This window comes from Geospiza fortis, unplaced genomic scaffold (assembly GCF_000277835.1).
Source record: "Geospiza fortis unplaced genomic scaffold, GeoFor_1.0 scaffold112, whole genome shotgun sequence".
Lineage (NCBI taxonomy): Eukaryota > Metazoa > Chordata > Aves > Passeriformes > Thraupidae > Geospiza > Geospiza fortis.
Window position 1 is genome coordinate 17,854,652 of NW_005054298.1, and position 23,149 is coordinate 17,877,800.

Below are 23,149 nucleotides of genomic sequence, written 5' to 3' on the forward strand. Positions count from 1 at the left end.
TCACAATAAATCTGAAATTGTGGGCCAGTTACAACTAACCCCAAACCCCTAGTGTAAATTAACTCCGTGTTGTTTTCTTGTGATTAAGAGTCCTTTGCATAGGTACAGAACAAATAGTGATATTGTAGTTTTAAGTTGCCATAACTGGCTTGGGCAGCAGCTACTTAAAGAGCAGGCAATCCCCAAATCTTTATTTGAAAGGAGGAACACTTAGTGAAGCTGCCTCAGGGGCAGTTCTCTTTATTCTTTCCTTCATTTCTCTCTCCTGTTATAGTATTCAAAAGGGGGTAATTTAATTACTTCTCTTTCCTATATGTGATGGATTTCCTGATACAGAAATACAAAAAGGGAATGGAAAGTAAGACATGCTTATCTGGACTCTTGAAATGGAGAATATTTGTTTATAAATTAAAACATTGTGGGTCATTTTTTAGATTGCTTGCATAGAGTGTGAAGCATATGAACCAAGGAGCTGCTTTTGTGCTTTAATACTGTTTTATGTATGTATTCAAGGTGTTGGAGAGAATGCATGTGCAAAGAAAAGTCATGAAAAGTACCTCATTGCTTTGAAAGGCTCTGGGTTGGCATTTCCTGAGGATAAAATTGCATGTAATATGCAGGAACAAGGAGCTGGAACTAGCACATTATCTGTTCAAGGTTTGTGTAGAAAAATATTTTAAGAGAAGACTTGATTATTGATGGGTTTTATATGAACTGCTTTGGGTTTATTTTTAAGAAAAGCTAATATTAATGAAACTTACAGAATTACCTGTTATTTATTGCACTACCAAATTACAGGACTCTTACTTCTATCAACAAAGCTAAGCATGTTAACTTCTTGTTGCTAATATGCTAAGCACCATTTTTCCAGTCATAACAGTAGTGGAATTTGAGTAGGCAAGATGTGATTGCTCATAGTGAAAATTTTGCCACTGCAACAAAGTGATTATCAATCCACAGCACTTCTTCTTATAAAGGTTCTGTGGATTTTATTTTGTTTCATCACTGAAATAATCAGAGTTTTTTATTCAATTTCTGAAAGAATGTTTGTTAACACAGTGCATTGAAGTTCTGCAATGGCATGGATTTGCAAATCCCTGGTTTTGTATTGCTTGGAGATCTTGCTCCAACTTCAGTCCACTGCTCTGTATCTTTTAAAGAAGATTAATGTAGTGTTCCATTTCATGCTGGCTTAAATACCTTAAAATACTGTCTTTTCAATAATAGACTTATTAAAAGAATCTCTGAACTTTTTTATTTCAAAAGGTTTGGCAGGTGGTACAGCAACATCAGGACAAGGGGATTCTTCAGATGAGGTGAGACTTTTTAAAGACTGTAATGAACTGCGACAGAATATTAAAGGGAGAGAATGCTTGCAGCCAAATCCCACAGATCTCATTGCTTATATCTGCCCTACATTGTCCCAGTTTTAGTAATTAGGAATAATGGAGGTATAAAGGAAAAGATCTCATGCCTTTGATTTACTAAGGACATCTTGAAAAATCCTGAGTTTTGCTAATACTGTTCCAATTTAATTTATGTACGTAACTGAGAAGAAACCTGTGTAGGTATTCCAGAAATCACTATCAAGTAAATTGGGCTTGATTAAAGCAAACTTAGAGCAGGTAATGCTATGAGGAGTGTTAGCAGTTTTTGACACTTGAGAATCCAGCTGAACTGGTGATAACAGCAGTGAGAATTTCTCTGTAGATAAATTCCCATGTGTAGACTTGACCTTACTTAGCAAACATATGGAGTGGGAGTAAAAAGGAGCAAATCTCATTTTAGGTTGAACTTTAATAAATAAGTGAGAGAAAGTTAAATTCTGGTAGAGTAACTTCATCGATTTTCTCAACTATTTAAAACCTAATTTCAACTAGTAAGCCTTAGTAGACATTTTGGTAGGGTAACATAACAGACTTCAAATCCCATATAAAAACATTAATCCCTCAGTGTGGCAAAAGCATTCATGGACTGTGTTTCATTTGATTCCTTGGAACATAAAATCTTGAACAGGAGGACAGGTTTAGAGAGGGCCTTTTTTCTCCTTTTGCAGAGAGGAAAACATGAGAAATAATAGCCATCGTTCAGATTAGTCTTTTACTTTGAACCATCTACTACTCTAGAAGTAAACCTAAGTACTGAACTGTACAAAACTTTCCCAAGCTGTTTAGTTCCCTGCAGAGGAACTGCCCCGATTTGTTGTCTATGTAAATTTTGTAATCTAGTGTTCCATCTGTGAAACAATGCTACCATTAGATCTTGGTGAGAAAGAACATTTTTAACCTTTCTACACTCATTTTAAATACTGGTGGAAGAAAATCCTGTTAAAAGTGTACTCTTGCCACATTTCTTAATTATAACATAGTTTTACTCTGCTCTAAGAGAGTATAATCAGGTATTAAAAACAAACTGTAAATGTCCTGTGTAACTGACATGGGAGTACAGAGGAGAGGAATGTTATTTTTCTGATAAGCATTTCGGCTTTCCACCTGCACAGTTTATTTTGACTTTTGGATTAAAGGTGTAAACTTCCTTTTCAGTAATTTGCATTTGCAAAGCAGCTCATGATTAAGAAAAACATTATAAAATAAATAATTAACTTTCTTTACTGATGGTTTTTTCAGGGCAGGAGACTTGAGTTGCAAAGTCCTGCAGTTCATAGTAATAGCCCAGCAAGCCTGATTTTTTTCTTGAGAATACATGGCCCCTCTGACTGGGGACTGGGCAGTGGCAACATCCTGAGAACTTACTGACTCATTCCTAATGGAAGTACCAAAGGTACCCTGTGATCACAAAGACCACAGGATGCCTAAGTATTCAAATGTGTGTCCAGCTTCAAATGAATTTTCAGATGGAGGAAATGGAAGGGTAGACAAAATCAGACCTTTCATTTACACCATACTTGTGGCCAGTCCTTAGGTATAAAGTGTGAGCAATCTTCTTCCTCAAGGAAGGATAGTAACTTTTTGAGATTCGGGTTCTTTATCATTCCAGAGAAGTTTGGAAGTAAAACATGGCATTTGCTTGGGGGAGAAGGATATTGAGTACTCATTTTTAACAGTAGATATCTGCATTAATTAGGTCTCATTTTATTAGCTCCAGTAAGAATCTTTATTTCTGGTTTCATTACGACTACCAGTGTTGGCAAAGATCCATGCGACATTTAGTATACTGCTGTGATGTCACGTGTTTCTTAAGATGCAGTGTTAGATTTTGTGTAGTGGTGGTGGAGATGTTTTTAACTTGTATTACATTTTGGAACCTTCACTGTTTAGTTTGTGGAGTACCTTGAAAACTTCAGATGACAAGTGCCTGTGTAAAATGTTTCTGTTATTCTGTAGGGAACAAGCAGTTAGAATTGGCCTTGTAAAGGTGTCAAAAATACTTTATTCCTGCATCAAAAGTTTATATTGATTAGAAAGTATACAGCTAATTATATATGTTGCCAACTTTGATATACATTATGTTGGCTGATACTTTTTCTCTGAAACAAAACCTGACAAACCCTACAAGTGGATAAGGTAAAATCTTAGATGTGCAAAGGTTAGAAATTTTGTAGTGTTAAACTTCTGTAGCGATCAGTTTTAGAAATCAAAGTAACTAGCCTTACAAAATAAATGAAATAAATGTGGATGGTAAAGGCTGCCTGTAGAGGGAAAAAGACAACTTAAAAAAATATGGTTTTCTCTAAAGGGTTGCACAGAATACATGATTTCTGTAAACAGTAAAAGTGTTTTTCTTCTAAGAATATATTGAAGGCTTCTCTGTTTTAGTTTGGTAGTTAAACCATAATTTTAAGAGCATACAAGCTCTTGGCAATAAGTTTCTAAGTATATGATTGTCAATTTTTAAAACTCTTCCTCTGTCCCAGGAGGACCAGGATGGTAGCCAAGGTGTGGGAAAGCGCAAGAGGGTGAAACTAAGCAGCACCACCAAAGGTATTTATAAAGTACTGATCTCAGTTCATCATGTTTGCTTTATGTTGGTCTTTAAAAATATCCAGGGATACTCAATTCACTTCCCAAGCACTGTAGTGCTGCATGTAACAGGTATTAACTTAGCAAAGTCTAAAAATGAGTAGCAAGTGAAAATGTGGTAATTGGCAGGTTAGATTCCCCCTGAGTCTGGGACTCTGTTTGACCATTTTGTCACCTCTGTGTTGTAAGCTGACCTCCAAAAATTCATTCAGTTTTCACTGTCTGCCTATCAAGGCTGCAATATAGCTTTACAAAACAGGTGTTTGATGTATCTGTTCTTAACAATTTTTTTTTATTGTGCCACTGTGCAGTATGATTGTGTTTGCAGCCAGGCAAGAATGGTTCTCTCTGGCTCTGGTTGGTCTTTTTGTAGTTTATTAATGTTTAAGGTAAAATACTTCAATGAAGTCTCTCTTGAAACCACTCCATTTTTTTTCTATCTTGAAATTAGTCCCTTTTGCAGTTTCTAATCCAACACCAGTAGCATTCACATTGAAGTCAGTGCAAGTTTTAATTCAAGAGTAACCATAGGCTAGACAAGGTAGTTCTGTCTTGTGCTTGACATGTTTCTGTGCTAAAAAGTGTTTAATAATATTTAAATCCTATTGTTAAATAAAGAAGACTTTTTTTGTTGTGTTTTTTGTTACGAGTGTGAGGAGACTGACATAGGAAATGCAAAGAATTGAAAGCCTTGAGGAAAGAATATTTGGGTAGAGGAATTGTAGTGAAAGTTGGAATAAAGTTTCTGGAAGGTCCCTGGAATGAAGGTTTGGAGCCAGAGTTTTAAATGCAGAGACTCATGAATCAATGAAATAGTATGATGTGAGGAGTATGGGAAAATAAGATTGATTGCTTCTAGTGTTTCCAGATTGAAGGAAAAATTATGACTAAGCTGAAGAAGCAGAGAATTAAAGGTTCTGGCAACAGTGTTGTTTAGTGGTGGGTTTGAGAAGCCTTGTGGTAGAGGTGTGGAAGAGGCAGTAGGTTTGGAGACATGCAGGAAACAGAGGCATCCAAGGAATGTTCTCTTACTTGGATTTAGAGGCTGTTATCTTGTCTAAAAGATGAGTTAGAGTCAGGTACCACAAGAAAAAAATGCTGCTGTTCTGATGCATAAAGGGAGGAAGCCCAGATTTAGAAGCTTCCTGATCAGAAAACCAATATCAGCAGTGGCATTTCAGGATAAGTGATACTTGAATTCCACATTTCATTTTCCCCCAGGATTGTAGTCTTCCCCCTCTGAGGCATCCCAACATGGACTATGATCATGATGTTGATAGCTCCTAATATCTGCCCCAGGGGAGGGAGTCTGCCAAAGGGGGAAGGGTAAGTATCTGTTTTTATTAAATATCAAATAGTTTTCTGAAGTTTTCGGTATTCATATTTTATGTCCAATAGGGTATAAAATAAGAGTATGAAAAGAAAATTTTGGAAAACTGAGTATTGAATAAAAACAGATTTACCTTTTCCATATAAGCAAACTCCCTATCCCATTCTAGCTCTGCAGTGGTACTGTCTTCATCAGGGCTATATAGTGGGGGTATATTGGAATGCTACATCTTATATTCCAGAGAGATATTTACAGCACTCTGTGAGGTGTTTTGTGGCACAAAGAAAGAACAGAATATTTCTTTAAAGAAAGTACAGTTTTTAAGCGGAGGTTCACTCATACAGGTATGGGACTGAGTACTGAGAATTTTTTTTACTCTGTTTTGAAACCTCACCCTGCATGCATCTGAAGTACCAGATGTTTTTTAAACCCAGAGACACTATTTTTTAAAAAAATACATTTAAAATCTAGTGATGCTTTTCAGAAGAGTGGGAACATTAGTCCCAGCATTCTTGATAAATTTTCCAGGTTTGGTTAAGAGCATTCTGCCTACTCAAATTATATAGCAGGTGTAAGCAGATGTGCATTGTTGTGTCCCTGCCTCAAACTGCTGCATGAAGTATTGGATATGCCCTGTTCACCTTTGCTGTGTGTCAGAGAAAGCTCTCAGTGACAGATGCAGTGTTGTGTCATCTCCATGCCTGCTGTTCTCACTCAGAAGCAGTTGGCATGTACCTAAACTTGTGCTTTCTGTTCTGTGGACAGAGGACTCCAGTCTTGCATGGTTACCAAGCTTTCCTGGGCAGTCAAATCACACATGCAGCTTCATAACAAGCGATGAGGAAGAGAACATAAATAAGCACCATATGTTTGTTGCTGTAGGTGATGTGTAATACCTTACAAATTAGTTTAATATTTATTAATATTACAACATATTATAATATTTTAATATCTTTTATGATTATATAAAGGTAGTGTTTTATATCAATGCTTGTCAAATATTTTGAATAAAACATATTCCTTTTTTTGTGACTTGCTTGAGTCTTGAAGAGAACCCTAAAATTTAAGTCTGGGCAAATTGGTTACTTGCCTGGGGAACTCTGACACTTGGTAATGGTGAAAATTGAGGTAATTGCTGCTTAGGAAGAGCACAAATGTCTGTCTTGCCTAGAACAGGCACAAAGCTATCCAGTGCAGTCTCTAAAGCTGCCACACTTCAATGAAGATGTGAGTCTTGAAGGCCAGATGATGTTCAGTGTAAATGTTTATGGATGTGTGCAGATGGGAGCACTTCTTGCACTCCTGTTGGAATATGTGATTTTGTGTGGAGTTATGTATTCTCAGGTGTAGTTGATTTCTAGGTGTAGAGAAGCAGTAGCATTAATACTTTCTTCTTTAGTCCTCATATGTTACTGGAGTGAACACCACCTGTTCTAGTTGTAAAGCATAAATGATCAACCTCTTGAAAAATTATGATGAAGACTCTTTATATTTTAGTTTTTTCAAAACAGAGTTAATATGATTTATGCTCTGTCAAGTGATCATTTCATGCAGTTTTTTCTAGCAAAGGTCAGATTGCAGCTTTGCAATCAGGAAACTGATCTGCTTGAAAACACAGCTGACAAAATGGAAAGATCCTGGACTTGATTCCTCTGTAGGTCCCCCACAGGGATCTACTATCAGTATGAGTAAAGGGACAGAGTGAATGGGCAGGAAAGGGGAAAGATGAGTCTGTCTCCCCTGCTACCATCAGGAGCTAGTGCCTCCTGATTATCTGGTTATGGTAATTTTTGTATTAAAAAACCCCAGCAAACAGCTTAGTGGTTGGTCAATCAGTGCATGTATTGCTTTGAAAGTAAGAATAAAGGATACATTATTGCTTCTATTTATTTTGTTTAGAGCTTGGTAAAGTGTTGTTTAGGTAATAGAATTAATCACTTAATCATAAATTGTATTTTTTTGTTTTGGTATTTTAACTTCAGTTAAGCAGTAGTCTACAGTGTTTCCTTTGGTTAAGTAGTTGTGTAAATATTGTGCAATTTGCTGTCATGCATTATAATCAGTGTAGCTGTTACAGTCAGGTGATGTGATTCAATGCAATCAATGAAATTGATAGAATTGTACTGAAAACTTTCACTGGCTTCTCTGGGAGATTCTTCTTATAGCTACAGACTCTGACACTCTGCAGTATTGGTGATCTTCATTTTCCCAGTGTTTAAAAAGAAATTATTTACAGAATGAATGAAGATGTTCTTAAATTTTTGTTCCTGAATTTTTATGTGACTGCAACAGCACTATTATTGTTCTTAGTTTTAACACTTCCTGCATTACACATGCCCTGCTTCAACTTTTTATGCAGATCAGTCTATCATGGATGTTTTGAAGCATAAATGTTTTCTAGAAGAATTATTATTTTGGACAATAAAATATGAGTTTCCACAGAAGATGGTGACTTTCTTACTCAACATGCTACCAGATCAAGATTATAAGGTACTTGGCCTTACTGAATTCAAACCTAAGTGTCTTTTTATATTCACATACTTAGTGTGTATTATCCCTTGCAGGACACCATGTATGCTTATGTTTGAATAATAAGTAGTAAAATAATGCAGATCTTTTACCTTGTTTTGAGTATTTTATAAGAAATTCCTAAGTGTTTATTATTTGAAAACCAATGTGGACAAAACAAGATGGATAAATCTGGAGCAGCACTATTATTAATTTTGATTGATGATTTATTTTCGTTTTTGTCTGGTAGTGCATGTTTGCATGTGTTGGATTTTGTTTCATTTTATTTTGCTTTGTAATTTGTTTTTTGTCCCTTAAAACATGTGGATCAGCACTGTATGATTCTATAGTGTGGTATGACTAGGGAGTAATTGCAGTGAACAACAGCATTCCTGTTTCAATTATTGTAGTAGGCAGTGGTTTTTCCACACAGGCCATTACAGTGTGAGTGTTCTTGCTGCAGCTATGCCCTAGGTGATTTTGGCAGCCTTCCAGGTGCTTCCTTACAGAGTTTTGCAGTTGTCCCTATGAAGTATCTCCTGGCTCAGAGTTGTGGAGACTGGATGTCATCTTCCTGTTTTAAATCTTGGTGTGCAGCCAGGTTTGGTTGTTTGCTCCACATGTTCCCAAGACCTAGTATACATAGCAATCAGGCTTAACATTTTGCTCTGATCATGTCATACCCTTGAGCCACGCAAATATTTTGGACCTTCTCAATGCCTGCTGGGAGGAAAAGATCAAGAAATTCTGCAGTCCAGGCATGCAGATTTTTTCAAAAATGTCTGTTTATAATGGGACAACACTGTATTTGTGCCCCCTTGAAACCTTGCTGCATCAAAACAAAGGACATGAAGATAACTTGCAAGGAAGAAAAAGCCAAGATATGGGCCTTGAGCACTACTGTGTCCATCTCAAGATACCACTTTGATTTGGGATACCAGCACAGATTCGTCCTGGTCTTAGATCCAGCTAATACATGAGGAGACATTAGAACTTCCTAACTGATGATCCATTGCTATGAAGCTTGAATTCTTCCTGATATTTGGACACACACATGGACGTCCAGTCCTCCTGATCCATTGCTAGCTAAATTCCTGCCTGTAAAAACAGCCAGCTGCTAGCAGCATGCAGAACAATCTGGTAAGTGTTGCTGTGTTTCCCTTACAACTGTACCATGTAATAACATCAGCTTCTAATGATTGTGGGATCTTTCTTCCTTTGACAATGGGCCATAGTCTTCAGTGACTTTCTTTATTCATTATCTTTCTTCATTCAGAATGGAGATCATGGTGTATTTGGTCTCTCTGCTGATTGCCACCTTTAACTGGAAATAGTCCATTTTCTACCCACAAATACTGCATGCTCAGATTCAAAGGTTTTTATAAACTTTTTGGTTGGTTTTTTTTTTTTTTTGTTATTACCAATTTCTACTGTTTTTCATTAAGCAGTTAATTCCTACATTCAAGCTTTAGTAGAAGCACAAATACCAAGTGTTCAAAATATTTTAGAATCTGTGTTTAATTGTCGTGGTCGTCTAAATGGCATTTTAAGTAGTAGAGGAAACTCAGAGCAGGAAATATATCACATAGCAGTACTAGGGAGGCATTAAACTTTTTTTTGCAAGATACCTTTGCTTTGTTGCAAAACTGTCTATGCTGCATGAATTTTAAATATGTTTATGAGGCCTGTGGTTAATTTACAAAGAGTGGCTCTACCCTTAACATGTTAAAGAGAGAACATAACATTTTGGGATGAGTTAGAAGTATGTTTTATCTTACATGCTTCCATGTAGCTTTTTTGAAAGAAAAGCTTGTTTGCTGATTAATCATGCTGCATTCTCAAACAACAGGAATACCTCTAGGGTTTTAAACTGTTCCAAATGGTCTTGCAGTTTTCTGCTACTTTCTCTCATCCCATCTACACTACATGTACTGTTCTAATTTTTTCTCTGTCTGCTGTTGTGCAATTTATCTGATTCTTTGTGAGGTGATTTAGCTCATTGAATTAGCAGAATTCTGCTAGGTTGGATTCCAGGTAAGCTGAGGGAGCTAGCTGGACATAGAGCACAGAGCTGCCTATCTGCATATGCTTTGAAATTGTTGAAATCTCTGACCTCCAGCATAAGCATATGAGAATCCATCACTGCCCTGGGTAGCAGTCACTGAAACACTAGCAATCTCAGTTACACAGATTTTTTTTTTTTTTAATAGGAAAGCAAACTTCCCTTTAAGGATTCCCAGTACTGAAAAGAGGTGTTGAAAGGGGTGGGCTAAAACCCTGGGTTAACTAGCTCTTCCCTCTCTGCCCTCTTTGGCAAATGAGAGAGATAGCACAACAAAAAGTGTGGTCTTTGCCTTACAGATTTGTGCTTGAGGCATCCCTTCCATCACTCTCTGACATTTGAAGCTTGGAAGACTTAGAAGAAAAAGAAAGCAGAAGAAAAATTTATTGAAGCTTCCAAGAAATTAAAGGTGTTATGGTGTGGACCAGAGGAAGAACAAAAGGCCCGAGAAAGAGACTTTCCTGTGACCAAGGAGAAGGCAGAGAATGTGTTGGCAGTAAACAGGAAGATGCTGGAAGAGTGTAAATCATCCAAGAGCTGAAATCATCCTTGCTGAAATCTTGCTGAAAAATGCAAAAGCATCTGGTGGACGTAATGAATCAACAAACATAATTAACAGAAATGCTGTGCTGTGTCAGGCACCTCCCATAGTGACCCTTGGGGCAGCTATTACAGCAATAGGACTTCACCAACCCTTGGATATGCTGTTCTACAAATTCTGTAGAACAGTTTTTCTATTGGAACCTTAATTTTAGTGCAGCATTCAGCTGGCAGAAATACTTTCCATCTTAGCATTGAGAATATAAACATGGGAGATGGAAGTTCTAACTGAAGCATGGGTTGGTGTTAGTCTCCAAAGAGTTCTGGGATTGAAGTTGAGTGGTCACCAAGAGGAAAGGCTAGCTGAAAAAATTAACTTTGTTTTTCTATAGGTAGAAATTTAAAAGCTGCTCAAGATCATAGAGAGTAAGTCAGTGAAGATAATTAGATGCACAGAAAGCATGTGTGTCTTATGAACCATTTCTTGCAGAAGGTTTGAAGCTGAGTATTTGGAAACATGTTATGACAGAAATTGCATTCTTGCTGCATTCTATATTTTTCCTTAGCTGTGTATACAGCTTTGGCCACTGAAAGAAGGGATATGTGGATGGACTGATTTGGCCTACTGTGCCTGGTTTTACGTACTGACTGCAGTTTACCACAGCATTTCAGCTTTTTAACTTTTGGAATGAGTTTAGTTTCTTCCTCTCAAAATTGGAAAGGGTTGTATTTGTTTGTTTAACTTGGAAGTGAATGTAGGAGTAAAGCTTCTGTCTTTCCTTTAGTTAAATGTTTTCCAGAGTCTCTACCATTATACCATAGTGAGAGCAAATTTACAGTACTTTCGGAAGTTCATTATGGTAAACGAGTGAGACACAAAAAATTTTGATGCATGCCAATATAAACTAAAGAAAAAAAATTCCAAAATTTGTAAATTTGTCCTTAGAGAAAGACCTTGTTTTTGCAGTCAATTTGAATTAAGCGTACTGTGTAAAACAAGTAGAACATAGTTTCTTCATCACAGAGCCCAAAAATCCTATTTAAACATAATACAGTGTGAAGAAGTAATAAATAAATAAAGCATACTTTTTTACTAGCAGCGTTAATATACTGATTTCTTAAAATACCTGCTACATATTTTCTGTCTGAGACTTAATGTGAATTAGAGTGTAATTAACATTAGTGTGAATGTCTTAATGATAAGTGCTAATGCCAGTGATGAAAATTGTTTCAAGCCTTTAAGTTAAAGGAAATTATGTGATGGGAATATCTGTAATACCAGAATGATACTGTATTAACTTTGCTTTGTACTGAGATATGTTGTGCCAAAAACGCTTTAGGTGAAAACAGTTACCATTGTTGGGTGCTATATGTGGAACATACTTTCAGTTATTATACAGATTTCCATCACTGTGGGCCAGGTATAGGAAGGCAAGTTAAGTATTCTTGCAGTGTTTCCTGCAGTGATATCTCCATTTTCACCTGGTTCAGTTTCTTGCATCAGCAACTTTATCTTTGGGGGTATTTGCTGGGAGAACCAATTTCTGTACCCAACAGCAGAATTATGTCATCATGATTTTGGAAGTACTTCTGAGGTGATAATAACATGGTGGTGCCATAATAAAAATATGGGAGCACTGAATCTAAGGCAGATCAAATAAAGTAGTGATCTGTATACGGTCTGGTGAAAGCATGGCTGCTGAGGGTGGCTTTAAAATTTCTAATTCTATGCTTATGAAAGGTTAATACTTCCAGAAGGAATTGGCAAGGGATTTTTAGACTTTGGATTTTTATCACTACACAGCTTGTCTTCTTACTAAGCCAAGCAAGTCCAGATGGTCCTAATTCAGGACCTAAAGTACTAAGTGAGAAGTGATTTCAAAGCTAGCAGATATGTTCATGGATGTACCGTGAAAAGGTTGATTTATTATGCATTTTGAGGCTAATGGAGTGGAACACAGAATTGTACTAAGATTTATATATATATATATATATGTACAATGCATTTAAATAATGATCCAGTTAAAAAAAAACCCACTAACTGTTGTGTGAAGAATAACAAAACTGCATATTAATTTAGTTATTGAGGAAAAACCACTAGAGGTTTATTTAAAAAGTATAGGATGCTACAACAGTAGAAATGAAAATCAGTGTAGAAATGTCTTGCTTGAAAATAAATGAAAATCTTATTTCGTGGTTAGATGGCTGCAAGTGATGAGGCAGCTTTATAAGGCACTACTAAACTAATTGTTCACAGTGTATCATTTTAGGACATCCTGTTATAGGATGTACAAACTTAGGACAAAATAATTGTTAGAACTTTACTACTTTCACAGGCATGCTGAGACATTATATTCCTTGTTTGAACATTTCTGGGTTGGCTTTCTTTAGTGTGGAAAGTATAGAATGAGAAGATTAGATTCTGGGGAGAGGTAATAAAATTAGCAGCCTAAGATACCCCTCCCTATAAATAGGTCTTTTCATTTGGTCTGTTTCTAGAAAACAGTCATCACTTTTGGTTTGTCATAGCAACTGGTGTTTCCCAGGGTATGTCGATTGTACATTCATAAAGGAATATTTTATAATGAAAGAAAGCTATAAGTTTTGTATGATGCTTATTAATGTCAACATTTCTTTAAAATTTGCAGATTGCTTTTACAAAAACATTTGTTCAGCACTATGCTTTTATTATGAAAACACTGAAGAAAAGCCATGAATCAGACACCATGTCTAATAGAATTGTGCATATCAGTGTTCAGTTGTTCAGCAATGAAGAACTAGCACGCCAAGTAACAGAAGAATGCCAGCTGCTGGATATTATGGTCACTGTTCTGTTGTACATGATGGAAAGTTGCCTTATTAAAAGTGAATTGCAAGGTAGGTTTAGTTGTTTGTTTGTTTCTTTCCATGAATAATAAATTGATTATAGAGGAAATTTAATCTTTCTTTGGTGGTCAATCCACCCTTCTGATGCTTTTCCAAAAATGTACAGGATCTAGCAATATATGGTAGAGGATGAGTCTCAAAATTCCCTGGAAATATAAAGTTATCAGGAGTGATACTAATATTTTATCCTTTGGTTTGTATGGGTTTTTTTAGGAATGTTACATGGTTGAGAATGCAGGTTCTTACCTTGCTACTGCTTAATTTGTTGTGTGAAGTGCATAAGCAACTCTTTGAATGAAAAATTATATACGCAAATTGAGACCTGTATGAATTGAAAAAATAGTTTCAAAGAATTTCACAAGCTGTTTGCAGTATTTAAAATTGTTTTAATTTTTAAAACTTGTGGTTGCCTTGATATAATTAGAGGAGAATAATTTAATAGTTTGTCAATATTGCAATTTGATAGACCTTTTGTTTGACAAAGTGGCAGTTTGAATTTGAGCTGTTGTAGACTGTATAACTTCTTTAGTGAAAACAGCTGGTTTTTTTCACCCTCCTTGTTGTACCTGTCCTTATATGAAAATGGCACGATTGAATCTTTCTGCCATTCACACTTTTATGTGCCTAACAGACTGGAGACCTCTCAGCCCTCTTCATCCTAGTTTGAATCTGAAAGTACGCCCTAGACAGGCTGAGTGCTGCTGCTAAATAAGTATCACAAACTCCTGCATGAAATTGTATTTTTTTTCCCAGAGTTTTTCTAATGTGCTACTTTCCAGAGGTTGTGATACTGTTCAAAGTTTGAGTGACTCTTGCTAAGTGGCATCTGTGTAGGTCAGTCCATGATGAAAAAACAGCCTCAGGTACCATGAAAGAACCGTTTTAGTTTTCTGCAGTTTTCTCTGTGTGTGTCTGACCCCAGCATTATAGTACATCCTAATTGATATTTTTGCATTCTTTTGTTAACTTTAATAATAAATAAAAGAAATTACTTTGCCTTCTCCTTTTGTCTTGTTTTTTTTTTTCTTTTTTAAATCTAGATGAAGAGAATAGTTTACATGTTGTGGTGAATTGTGGGGAAGCACTACTGAAGAATAACACTTACTGGCCCCTGGTTAGTGATTTTATAAACATACTTTCACACCAAAGTGTGGCAAAGAAATTTTTGGAAGATCATGGTCTTCTGGTAACATGGATGAATTTTGTATCATTTTTTCAAGGTATGTGACTTTTATATTCAGTACTAATACAAGGATGTTAAGACAGTTAATGTTCAGTGTAGCAGAATCCATACAGTTCTGTATGTATATATTTAATCTATTAATATTCCCCCAAGACTGTGTTTCTTGAAGAGAGCAGTATATTCTAGAAAACAGGTTACAAAAATTATCTCATGGATCTTTTTCTTGTGTGAAGTAGTTGAAGAGCAGTCACATCACACTTAGTCAACTGAGATCTGTGGTGCAAGAATTCTGAGGTTGTACTTAAAGTACACATCACAACAGTAAACCAAACTGTTTTACTGGTGAAGTTCTAAATTTAAATATACAGGAAATAAATTTCATAAATCTGTATCTTCTTCTAAGTGTTGCTGTAAATAAATTTTTTTTGATTATATTAAAAAATACTTTAAGATGGTATATGTCAATGCTGATAAATGTTTTGCTTAGAAAGATGACCAGCATTCGGATGTTCTAATTGACTGAGTAACATTCAAAGTAGAAGTTCATGTCCCCTGAACAGCAAGGACTGCAGTTATTAGCCAGTCTTTTATCTTTTCTGGTATATTTCTGTTCAAACTTTGTTTTATCAAATTCTTCCACTAGATAAAATAGATTCTTACACTTTATGGAGTTGTTTTTAGACGTGTGTAAATGCATAATACTAAAAAGACTGCATTCCATTTAGTCCTAGTTAAATCTTGGGTTGTATAACTCTGCTTAAATCTTTGAAGGTATGAATTTAAATAAACGGGAGTTGAATGAGCACGTGGAGTTTGAATCGCAGACATACTATGCTGCCTTTGCTGCTGAGCTGGAAGCCTGTGCCCAGCCCATGTGGGGTCTGCTGTCACACTGCAAAGTTAGGGTGAGGCCAACATTTCCCTGTCATGATTCTTGGTTTTATTCATGTCATATTCTAGAATTCTCAAACTTGAAAAGACTGTCTTTTGTGTTTGAAAAGACTTTGGTTTGGCTCTCTTTGTCTATTTAAATAACATAAAACTCCAATCAACTCAGATTCTGTGTATAGTGAGTGTAGAATTCATGCTTGTACATAATTTATTGTCTTCAGTACGGGGACTACAAGTTCAGGATGTGTGCAGTCATTTCATATGATTGTACATATGGAATAACTTCTAATCTAATGAAGAACTTGATAAATGTCTCTGAGTCATTCTGCCTTTGTTCATTGGGAATGGAGATACAAGAGTCACCGTAATGTGATTCTAATGTTGGCTGTGTCTGTGAACAGACACTTCATTATGATGGGAGATGGAGTAATTTATGGGTTTGTGTGGTTCTTCTATCAATTTGAGGTGAAAGCCTCTTCAGTTCTGACATCAAATGGTCTCCAAACTAGGGCAAAGACTTGTTGCTATTTGCTAGACTGTAAATTATATTAAGTTACAGCAAAAATAGAATCCATTCGCTTTTAGGAATACTTAACATATGAAAAATACTTTTTACTGTTTTTCTGTGAAATAAATACTTGTATTTGAAATTAGCTCATTAAGATAATTAATAGTCAGTGAGACAGTACTGACTGGATTGAACTGCACACTGAGAAACTGCGCAAACAGTCCATGTGATTTTAGAACAATTTGAATCAGGCAGTTGTAAAAGCCTTTCTGTGATGTAAATTACACTGATACATTATGAATTTGTCAATTTATGACTCTACATTGGTTTTTGAAAACCGAATTACAGCTTCTGGCTGTTTGAAGTGTTCCTTTCATTTTTGCTTAGGGCTGGCATGGTCTTTTTTTTAAGGCCATGCTCCTCCATCCGTTGTCTTGTCAGTCATGTCTTCAGCCACGTGTTTGAACCTTTTGGTCATTATCAATAAATCTGAAAATGTTAAAGAAATTTCATAGCTTAGTTGTTGTACTTATGAAACCTGGAGGGTTGGAATCTCATGTCTCACAGAATAGGGAAAGCCAGCAGAGCCTGTCCTTCATAGAGTGTGGAGCAACAGGATGGGAGTGTGGCTGTTGTATTTCCTGATGTGAAAAGGTGCCTGACTGAAATAGCTGCCACTTGCACAACTTTTGGCTGGCCTGAACACTGCTGCCTTTTGCATGAGAAGTGTGTCATTGGATATCCTGAGAGCTAGAGGCAAGTCTGGAGTCTGTGTTTAGGACGAAGTGAAGATTAAAGGAAAAATCTGTTAAGAAAAGAGGCTTTGCAAGTTCTGCTGATCACAGAGCAATTTGGTTTAGCTTCTTTTCTGCTTCTTCTTCTTGCACACAACTGCTTCTCTCCTGAAAGGCATTGTACAGCTCTAGCCCTGAAACATGACTTAACCTGAAATATAGTGTAGTTTTGTGGCATTGTTACGCAGTTATATCGTACAATCATAACAAGTTTTGCTTACCATTGAAATCTATGTAGTATTGTGGTGTCATATCATTTAGGATGTCTTGTGTTAGCCAACTGTAAGGACCTTTTAAGTAGATAGAACTTGTAGGCCATTAGCTATTCTTTTTGGTTACATGGAAAGACTTTCTTTTATGCTTACCGCTCTAAATTATGGGTAGAAGTAAATGGATAAATTAAACAACATTAGGCACTGGGACCACCTAGAGAGTGAATTCTATGAGGAGCAGCTGAGGGAGCTGAGGTTGTTCAGCCTGGAGAAGAGAAGGCTCAGAGGTGACCTTACCATTCTCTGTAATACCCTGTAAGGAGGGTGTAGCCAGGCGGGAGTTTGCCTCTTCTGACAGGAAACCAGCAAAAGGACCAGAGAAAATGGCATCAAGCTGCAGCAGAGGAGATTCAAGTTGGGCAACAGGAAGAATTTCTTCATGAAAAGAGTGGTTAAGCATTGGAGTGGGCTATCCAGGAGTAGTGGAGTGGAGTCCCAATCCCTGAAAGTGTTCAAGAAACAGCTGGACCTGGCACTTTCTCTTAACTGCAGGAAACACAAGAATACACACGCAATGTTGTCAGATACTGCCTTGAAGCACTTCAAGACTGGTTTGATGCTATCAACTTTGTAGATGAGGTAAATATCCTTAGTGAATTTAAGCAAAGGACTGTGAAAATCTGATTAAATTTAAAAGGTGATACACTCCCTACACCCAGCCCCATCTCCTTAATTTAAGTGACTATTCAAGCTAGTGATCAAAAAAGGATTGCCTTGCTGAAATTAGAGTTTGTAGTTAATACTTAAAATGTTATGTCCTAGGACCCTTTTTTTTCTGTAGTCTTGGTGATTTAGATTTGCTGGTGCAAGCTTAAGCTGTGAGTTTTAAAAGCACTGCTTTCCCTGTCTGAGCGAAACATCTGAATAATCAGAAAGACAGGGGAATGAAATACTGCTATGTTAGTGGAAAGTAAGTCTATCAAATGAAGACATATAAAATACTGTTCTTGGTGTTTGTGCCAAAGATATTTGTTTGTTTTTTCCAATATATTATATTAAATACCTCTATTTTACTTTCAGCCAGCACCTAACCAAGTTACTTTTCATTTGCCACTGCACCGTTACTTTGCCATGTTTTTAAGTAAGGTAAGCACATGTTGTAGTTTCACAGAAGATGGAAATTCCCTGCTGAATGTAATCATTCAACACAGCATATGCTTGCTTTTGTTTCTAGGCTGTTAAATGCCAAGAACTAGATCTGGATACTATCCTGCCAGACCAGGAGATGCTGATGAAACTCATGATTCACCCACTTCAGATTCAGGTACGGGCAGACTTCTAACTTAACAAGAGGAAGTATGTCTTAATTGTGGAATGAAAAAATAAGCCCTATGTGACAATAATAACTACAATATTAAAACTAAGTAGCTAGGGTAACATCTTTTTTTTTTCCCTTCCTCTTTCCAAAATTAAAAATGGGGCATTAGTTATCATACTCTGAGAAGCACGTAATAATAGTATTCACTATAGCTCTTCAAAAATGGTAGGGTGGACCAATCCTCTGAAAACATAGAATTGTAATGTGAACAGAATGGAGTGCAGGTTGACAAGAAACCGAAATCTTTTGTATTTTAAATTGAGAGTGAGTTCCAGAATGGATGCACAACATTTTTGTTTGCAAATTTGGACTTGTGCATAAGTGGCAGTGAGTAGTATTTGTAATCACTGCTTTTAGATCTAATCCCTTTTTAATCGTGATACCTTAACTTTTGGTTCATTTTGGTACTACAATACCTTCATTTTGAGTTAGTTTCAAGATTTTAAGGAATAACTACATGTATAAATCATGTCATTTGTCTTTGATTACTTTCGTTGTCTGAAATAGGCAATCATATGAAAGTATGGTATCTGTTTCATAAACATGCAGTGGTTCTTTTTATCTCTTACTCTCCAGAAGTCAATTAGTATAAAAAAATCTATAAAATTGTAGTATGCATGCATGTATATGTGTAATGATAGTGAATAAAATGATGAGAGGGCTGGAGCACCTCTGTTGTGAAGACAGACTGAGAGAATTGTCGTTCACCCTGGAGAAGAGAAGGCTCTGGAGAGACCTTAGAACCCCTTCTACAGGGGCCTACAACAGAGCTGGGGGCAAACTTTTTAGCAGGGCCTGTTGCAATAGAACAAGGTTAGTGGGTTTAAACTGAAGTAGGGTTGGTTTAGATTAGCTGTAGTACCTTTTTTGCTATGAGGGTGGTACAACACTGGAGCAGGTTGTCTATCAGGTGGTAGATGCCCCATCCCTGGGAACATCCCAGGCTAGACTGGATGGGGCTCTGAGCGACCTGACCTAGTTGAAGATGCCCCTGATCATTGCAGGGGGATTGGACTAGATGACCTTTAAAGGCCCCTTCTCACCAAAACTATTCTGTGACTCTCCAAGAAAGCCCCAGGGGGACTTCTTACAATGACATGTAGTGGCAGGACAAGGGGCAATGGCTTTAAGCTGAAAGAGTAGTTTAGATGAGATATCACAAAGACATCCTTTGCTGTGAAGGTGGTGAGACACTGGAGCAGGTTGCCCAGAAAAGTCAAGGATACCCCATCCCTGGAAGTGTTCAAGGCTAGGTTGAATGGGGTTTTGAGCAAACTGGCTTTAAGTGCCTGTAAAGTGTCCTTGTCCATGGCATAAGGGTTGGAAATCTCTAAGGTCCCTTCCAATTCAAACTGTTATATGATTTCTATTTTTCTATGGTAACATAGCTATGATCTGCTAATATTGAACTGAGTAGCTGAACATCCCTGAAATGTTTATAATTTTTTATGTTCCCTGAACAGGCAAGTCTTTCTGAAATTCACAGCAATATGTGGGTTAGAAATGGTCTACAAATTAAAGGACAGGCCATGACTTATGTGCAGTCTCATTTCTGCAATTCAATGATCGATCCTGACATTTATCTGCTGCAAGTAAGTTATGTTTTCTGAGGAGCCAAGCCAATATTATTTACCTACAGACTATTGACTCGAATTAATTTAATAAAGTTAATTTACTCTCTTTCTAAAGGTCTGTGCCTCTAGACTGGACCCAGATTATTTTATTTCATCTGTTTTTGAAAGGTAGGATTAGAAGATGAATGCTCTCATTTGATGTTGTGCTGGCTGTTGTGCTAATTTATAGCATGTAATAGAAAAATTGTATATCTGATACATATCTTCAGTGGTACAACTCTGCCTAGCCAAAACCAACACCTAAGGCCTCTACTGAAACAGGTATCTCTTGATTTTAGACAGCATTGGCTTTCGATTTACAGGACAGTAGTGAAGATACTTGTTTTCTGAGCATCTTTAGGATTTTTTAAGTTTCATATGTGTTCATATGCTCGGATATTCTGTCCTGAAGAAGTAGTAAGAGACACAGAATGTTCACTTTTCTGGAAAAACATCAGGGTTTGAACACCAATTAGTATGCATTAGTTTTTATATGTTGTTAAATATAAGGTGTTTTCATGTGGAGTGAATATCACTATAGCACATTCCATCGATAGTTAAATAAAAATTGAAATTTAAAAAGAAGAGGGTTTTCATGTATGTTTGTTTGTACTTTGGGTTTTCATTTGGGCTTTTGTATTTCATTTTAGGTTGTTGTGAGTGCTATCCTGAGCTTATCGCTAGGTTTCACATTGGAGTTTTAATGTTAGAGAATGTTTAATTGTTGTTTCTGACTCTCCTGTTTGCTGTGTAGATTTAAGGTGGTAGATCTGTTAACAATGGCTTCACAGCATCAAAATACAGTTCTTGACTCAGAACATGAAAGGTCCATGCTGGAAGGAGCCTTAACATTTTTGGTCCTTTTGTTAAGTCTTCGTTTACACTTAGGTAAGAGTCACTGCTTTAGGAATATCTGCATGTAAGTAACATTATTACACCTTCATTTGTATTCCACACTTAGTAGGTGGCTTAAAGCTTTTTAACCATATAGTAATTTAAACCATTCAATACTCGGTTTCATCTTTGCCCGTTACTGTATTTTAATCCCTCATGAAATAGAAATAGATATAATACATAAAAATGGAAAAAATTTGCTTTAGTGGAAGTGGGTGATTTGTGTAGGTGATGACATGAAGATTCTGTATCTTTTCCAGAAAGACAGCAATTTGAGTTTATACTGGTATTTTCTGATTGAGATTGTGCCTTTCATAATATTTGCATGCCCCCCTTTTTTTCCCCCTGTATTTTTAAGGCACTGTATCATTACTTAATATTAATTTGTATCATGTTTGACATGCTTTTAATGTCAAATGAAAGCTGAATGTGCCTTAAAATCGTGCTGTTTTAACAGTTTTTTACATTTCATTGTTCTAGGAATGACAGATGATGAGATCCTCAGAGCAGAGATGGTAGCCCAACTGTGCATGAATGACAGGACACACAGTTCATTATTGGATCTCATATCCTTGGAATATATTCACTAATGTGTCTGAATAAGAATGACAGATGTCTGGATTGTAGTGAGGCTTGAACAACATGGTTTTAGGTTACATAATTTAAAAACTGTGTGAAGGTGTGTTTGTATATACTTATTATATATATACACACAGTATATACTGCATATACTTACTAGCAAAGGCTCCAATTTTGGTTTTTCTTACAATAAATACAATACTTTTTAATAGTTTAATTTAGTTTTGATACAAAATACTGTACTAGTCTTTAGAAGTCTTTTAGATGTGAGGTAAAATGTGTGTTTTCCAATGATGTTGTAGAAAGTTTAGCAGAGCATCACATTTGTCTGGATTTGAGCCTTTGATTTTTGCTAAGTTTATGCCGATATAAAAAGCAGACATTTTACATTATATTGTCTTTTGCTCTCAATAGTGAAAATGCAAATAATAGCAATCCTGCATGTTGCTTTGACATTAGAGTGAAGTGCATGTGTTATGGGGACAGAGTAGCAAACTCTAAGAATCCTTCTGCACAGGCGTAGGGTTCATGTCCCTGGACAGCTGACTGTAAATATGCAGGTTTTCCTGCTATTACTCTTGGCTGTGGAGGCAAATTAAATAGCTTGTTGTGGTTGCATATAAGAGCTTGCAATCCAGGTATGGGCAATGAGCAAAAATATTATGAATATGAAGATAGGAAAGGATGAGATTGAGACTAACAAATGAATAATAAGAATTATTGTTATTATTATTATTATTATATGCTGTAGTAACTCAGTCAAGTATGTAAAATAAGTGATTACTTAGACCAACTCACTTAAGTGAATGACTTCATTATGTAAAAATAAGTGAATAATTTATATAAGCAATTACTTACCATTGAGCAGAAGTTTACTTACTTCTAAGTGCTGCTTGTGTTCTAGGGTAACGTCAGTAGGTCAGTTAAATATTGCTACCAAAAATGCGAAGTGTGGAATCCAAGATGCAGAATTATTCATTGTGTTTATGGATCCTGAACTATTTGCTTGATTTTTCTGCACTTGGATGCAAATGCAAAATATTCTCCCTATGAAGAGAGACAAAGTGTTTGTAAGTAAAGACAATCACAGAAACTTTATATACACTACAGGCAGTGGTTTCTATTTCTCATTAAGCACTAACAGCTTGAGCCAAATATGTAGCAAGTGTTACTTTAAAAAGTTTAACCTCCTAGCTGAGAGGCTTAGATTCTCTTCAGTGCCAGTTACTGTTCTTAGCAGCTGGAGCATACAGACCTCTTGTGGTAAGCACAGAGCACTGCTGAGATGTGGTCTGAAATGACTGATGGAAAATATCAAGAGGGGAGGGAAATTCTGTGTCCTGCAACTAAATTAACTTTGCTTTCCTTAATGTAAGCATTACATTCCAGAAAACCCTAATCCTAAAAGTGGTATAATTCCAGGAAGCTTAAGCTTTGAATCAGTCCTGTCAGCAGTTGCTGACTTTAAAGCCCCTGTTTTTGAACCTGGAGGTTCCATGCAACAAGGAATGTACACACCTAAAGGTATGGTAATCAGCATTCTCTTGCAACACAGTCATTGGTAAGATGCCTAACCAGGGTTTGTTTGGTTTTGTTGTAGTGGGCTTTTTTTCTGTAAAGAACCCAAAAAGCGAACCCAGCCTACCAGTGTTGAAAACTGCCCCCCCATCCTCTCCACAAAAAAAGCCAAACCTACCACAGCCACCAAAACCCCACAAAACTTGACTTTTTCATTATTGTCCATTGCTTATTTAAGAGCATTGCTAAAGACTATCAGTAGTCTTAAATAAA

At 36.5% G+C, this 23,149-nt stretch overlaps 1 protein-coding gene across 1 annotated transcript in view; it reads left to right on the forward strand.

Moving 5' to 3' along the window:
• The window catches only part of UBR3 (ubiquitin protein ligase E3 component n-recognin 3), a 100,136-nt gene that overhangs the window by 13,784 nt on the left and 63,203 nt on the right, over positions 1-23,149 (forward strand). The window contains exons 5-19 of the mRNA XM_031058276.1: positions 514-657; positions 1,267-1,316; positions 3,875-3,941; positions 7,670-7,800; positions 13,069-13,297; positions 14,347-14,526; positions 15,261-15,394; positions 17,447-17,533; positions 17,975-18,040; positions 18,129-18,218; positions 19,736-19,864; positions 19,962-20,014; positions 20,640-20,773; positions 21,260-21,345; positions 22,741-22,882. Coding sequence (XP_030914136.1) covers positions 514-657; positions 1,267-1,316; positions 3,875-3,941; positions 7,670-7,800; positions 13,069-13,297; positions 14,347-14,526; positions 15,261-15,394; positions 17,447-17,533; positions 17,975-18,040; positions 18,129-18,218; positions 19,736-19,864; positions 19,962-20,014; positions 20,640-20,773; positions 21,260-21,345; positions 22,741-22,882 — 1,722 coding nt within the window. The remainder of the gene's footprint in view (positions 1-513; positions 658-1,266; positions 1,317-3,874; positions 3,942-7,669; positions 7,801-13,068; positions 13,298-14,346; positions 14,527-15,260; positions 15,395-17,446; positions 17,534-17,974; positions 18,041-18,128; positions 18,219-19,735; positions 19,865-19,961; positions 20,015-20,639; positions 20,774-21,259; positions 21,346-22,740; positions 22,883-23,149) is intronic.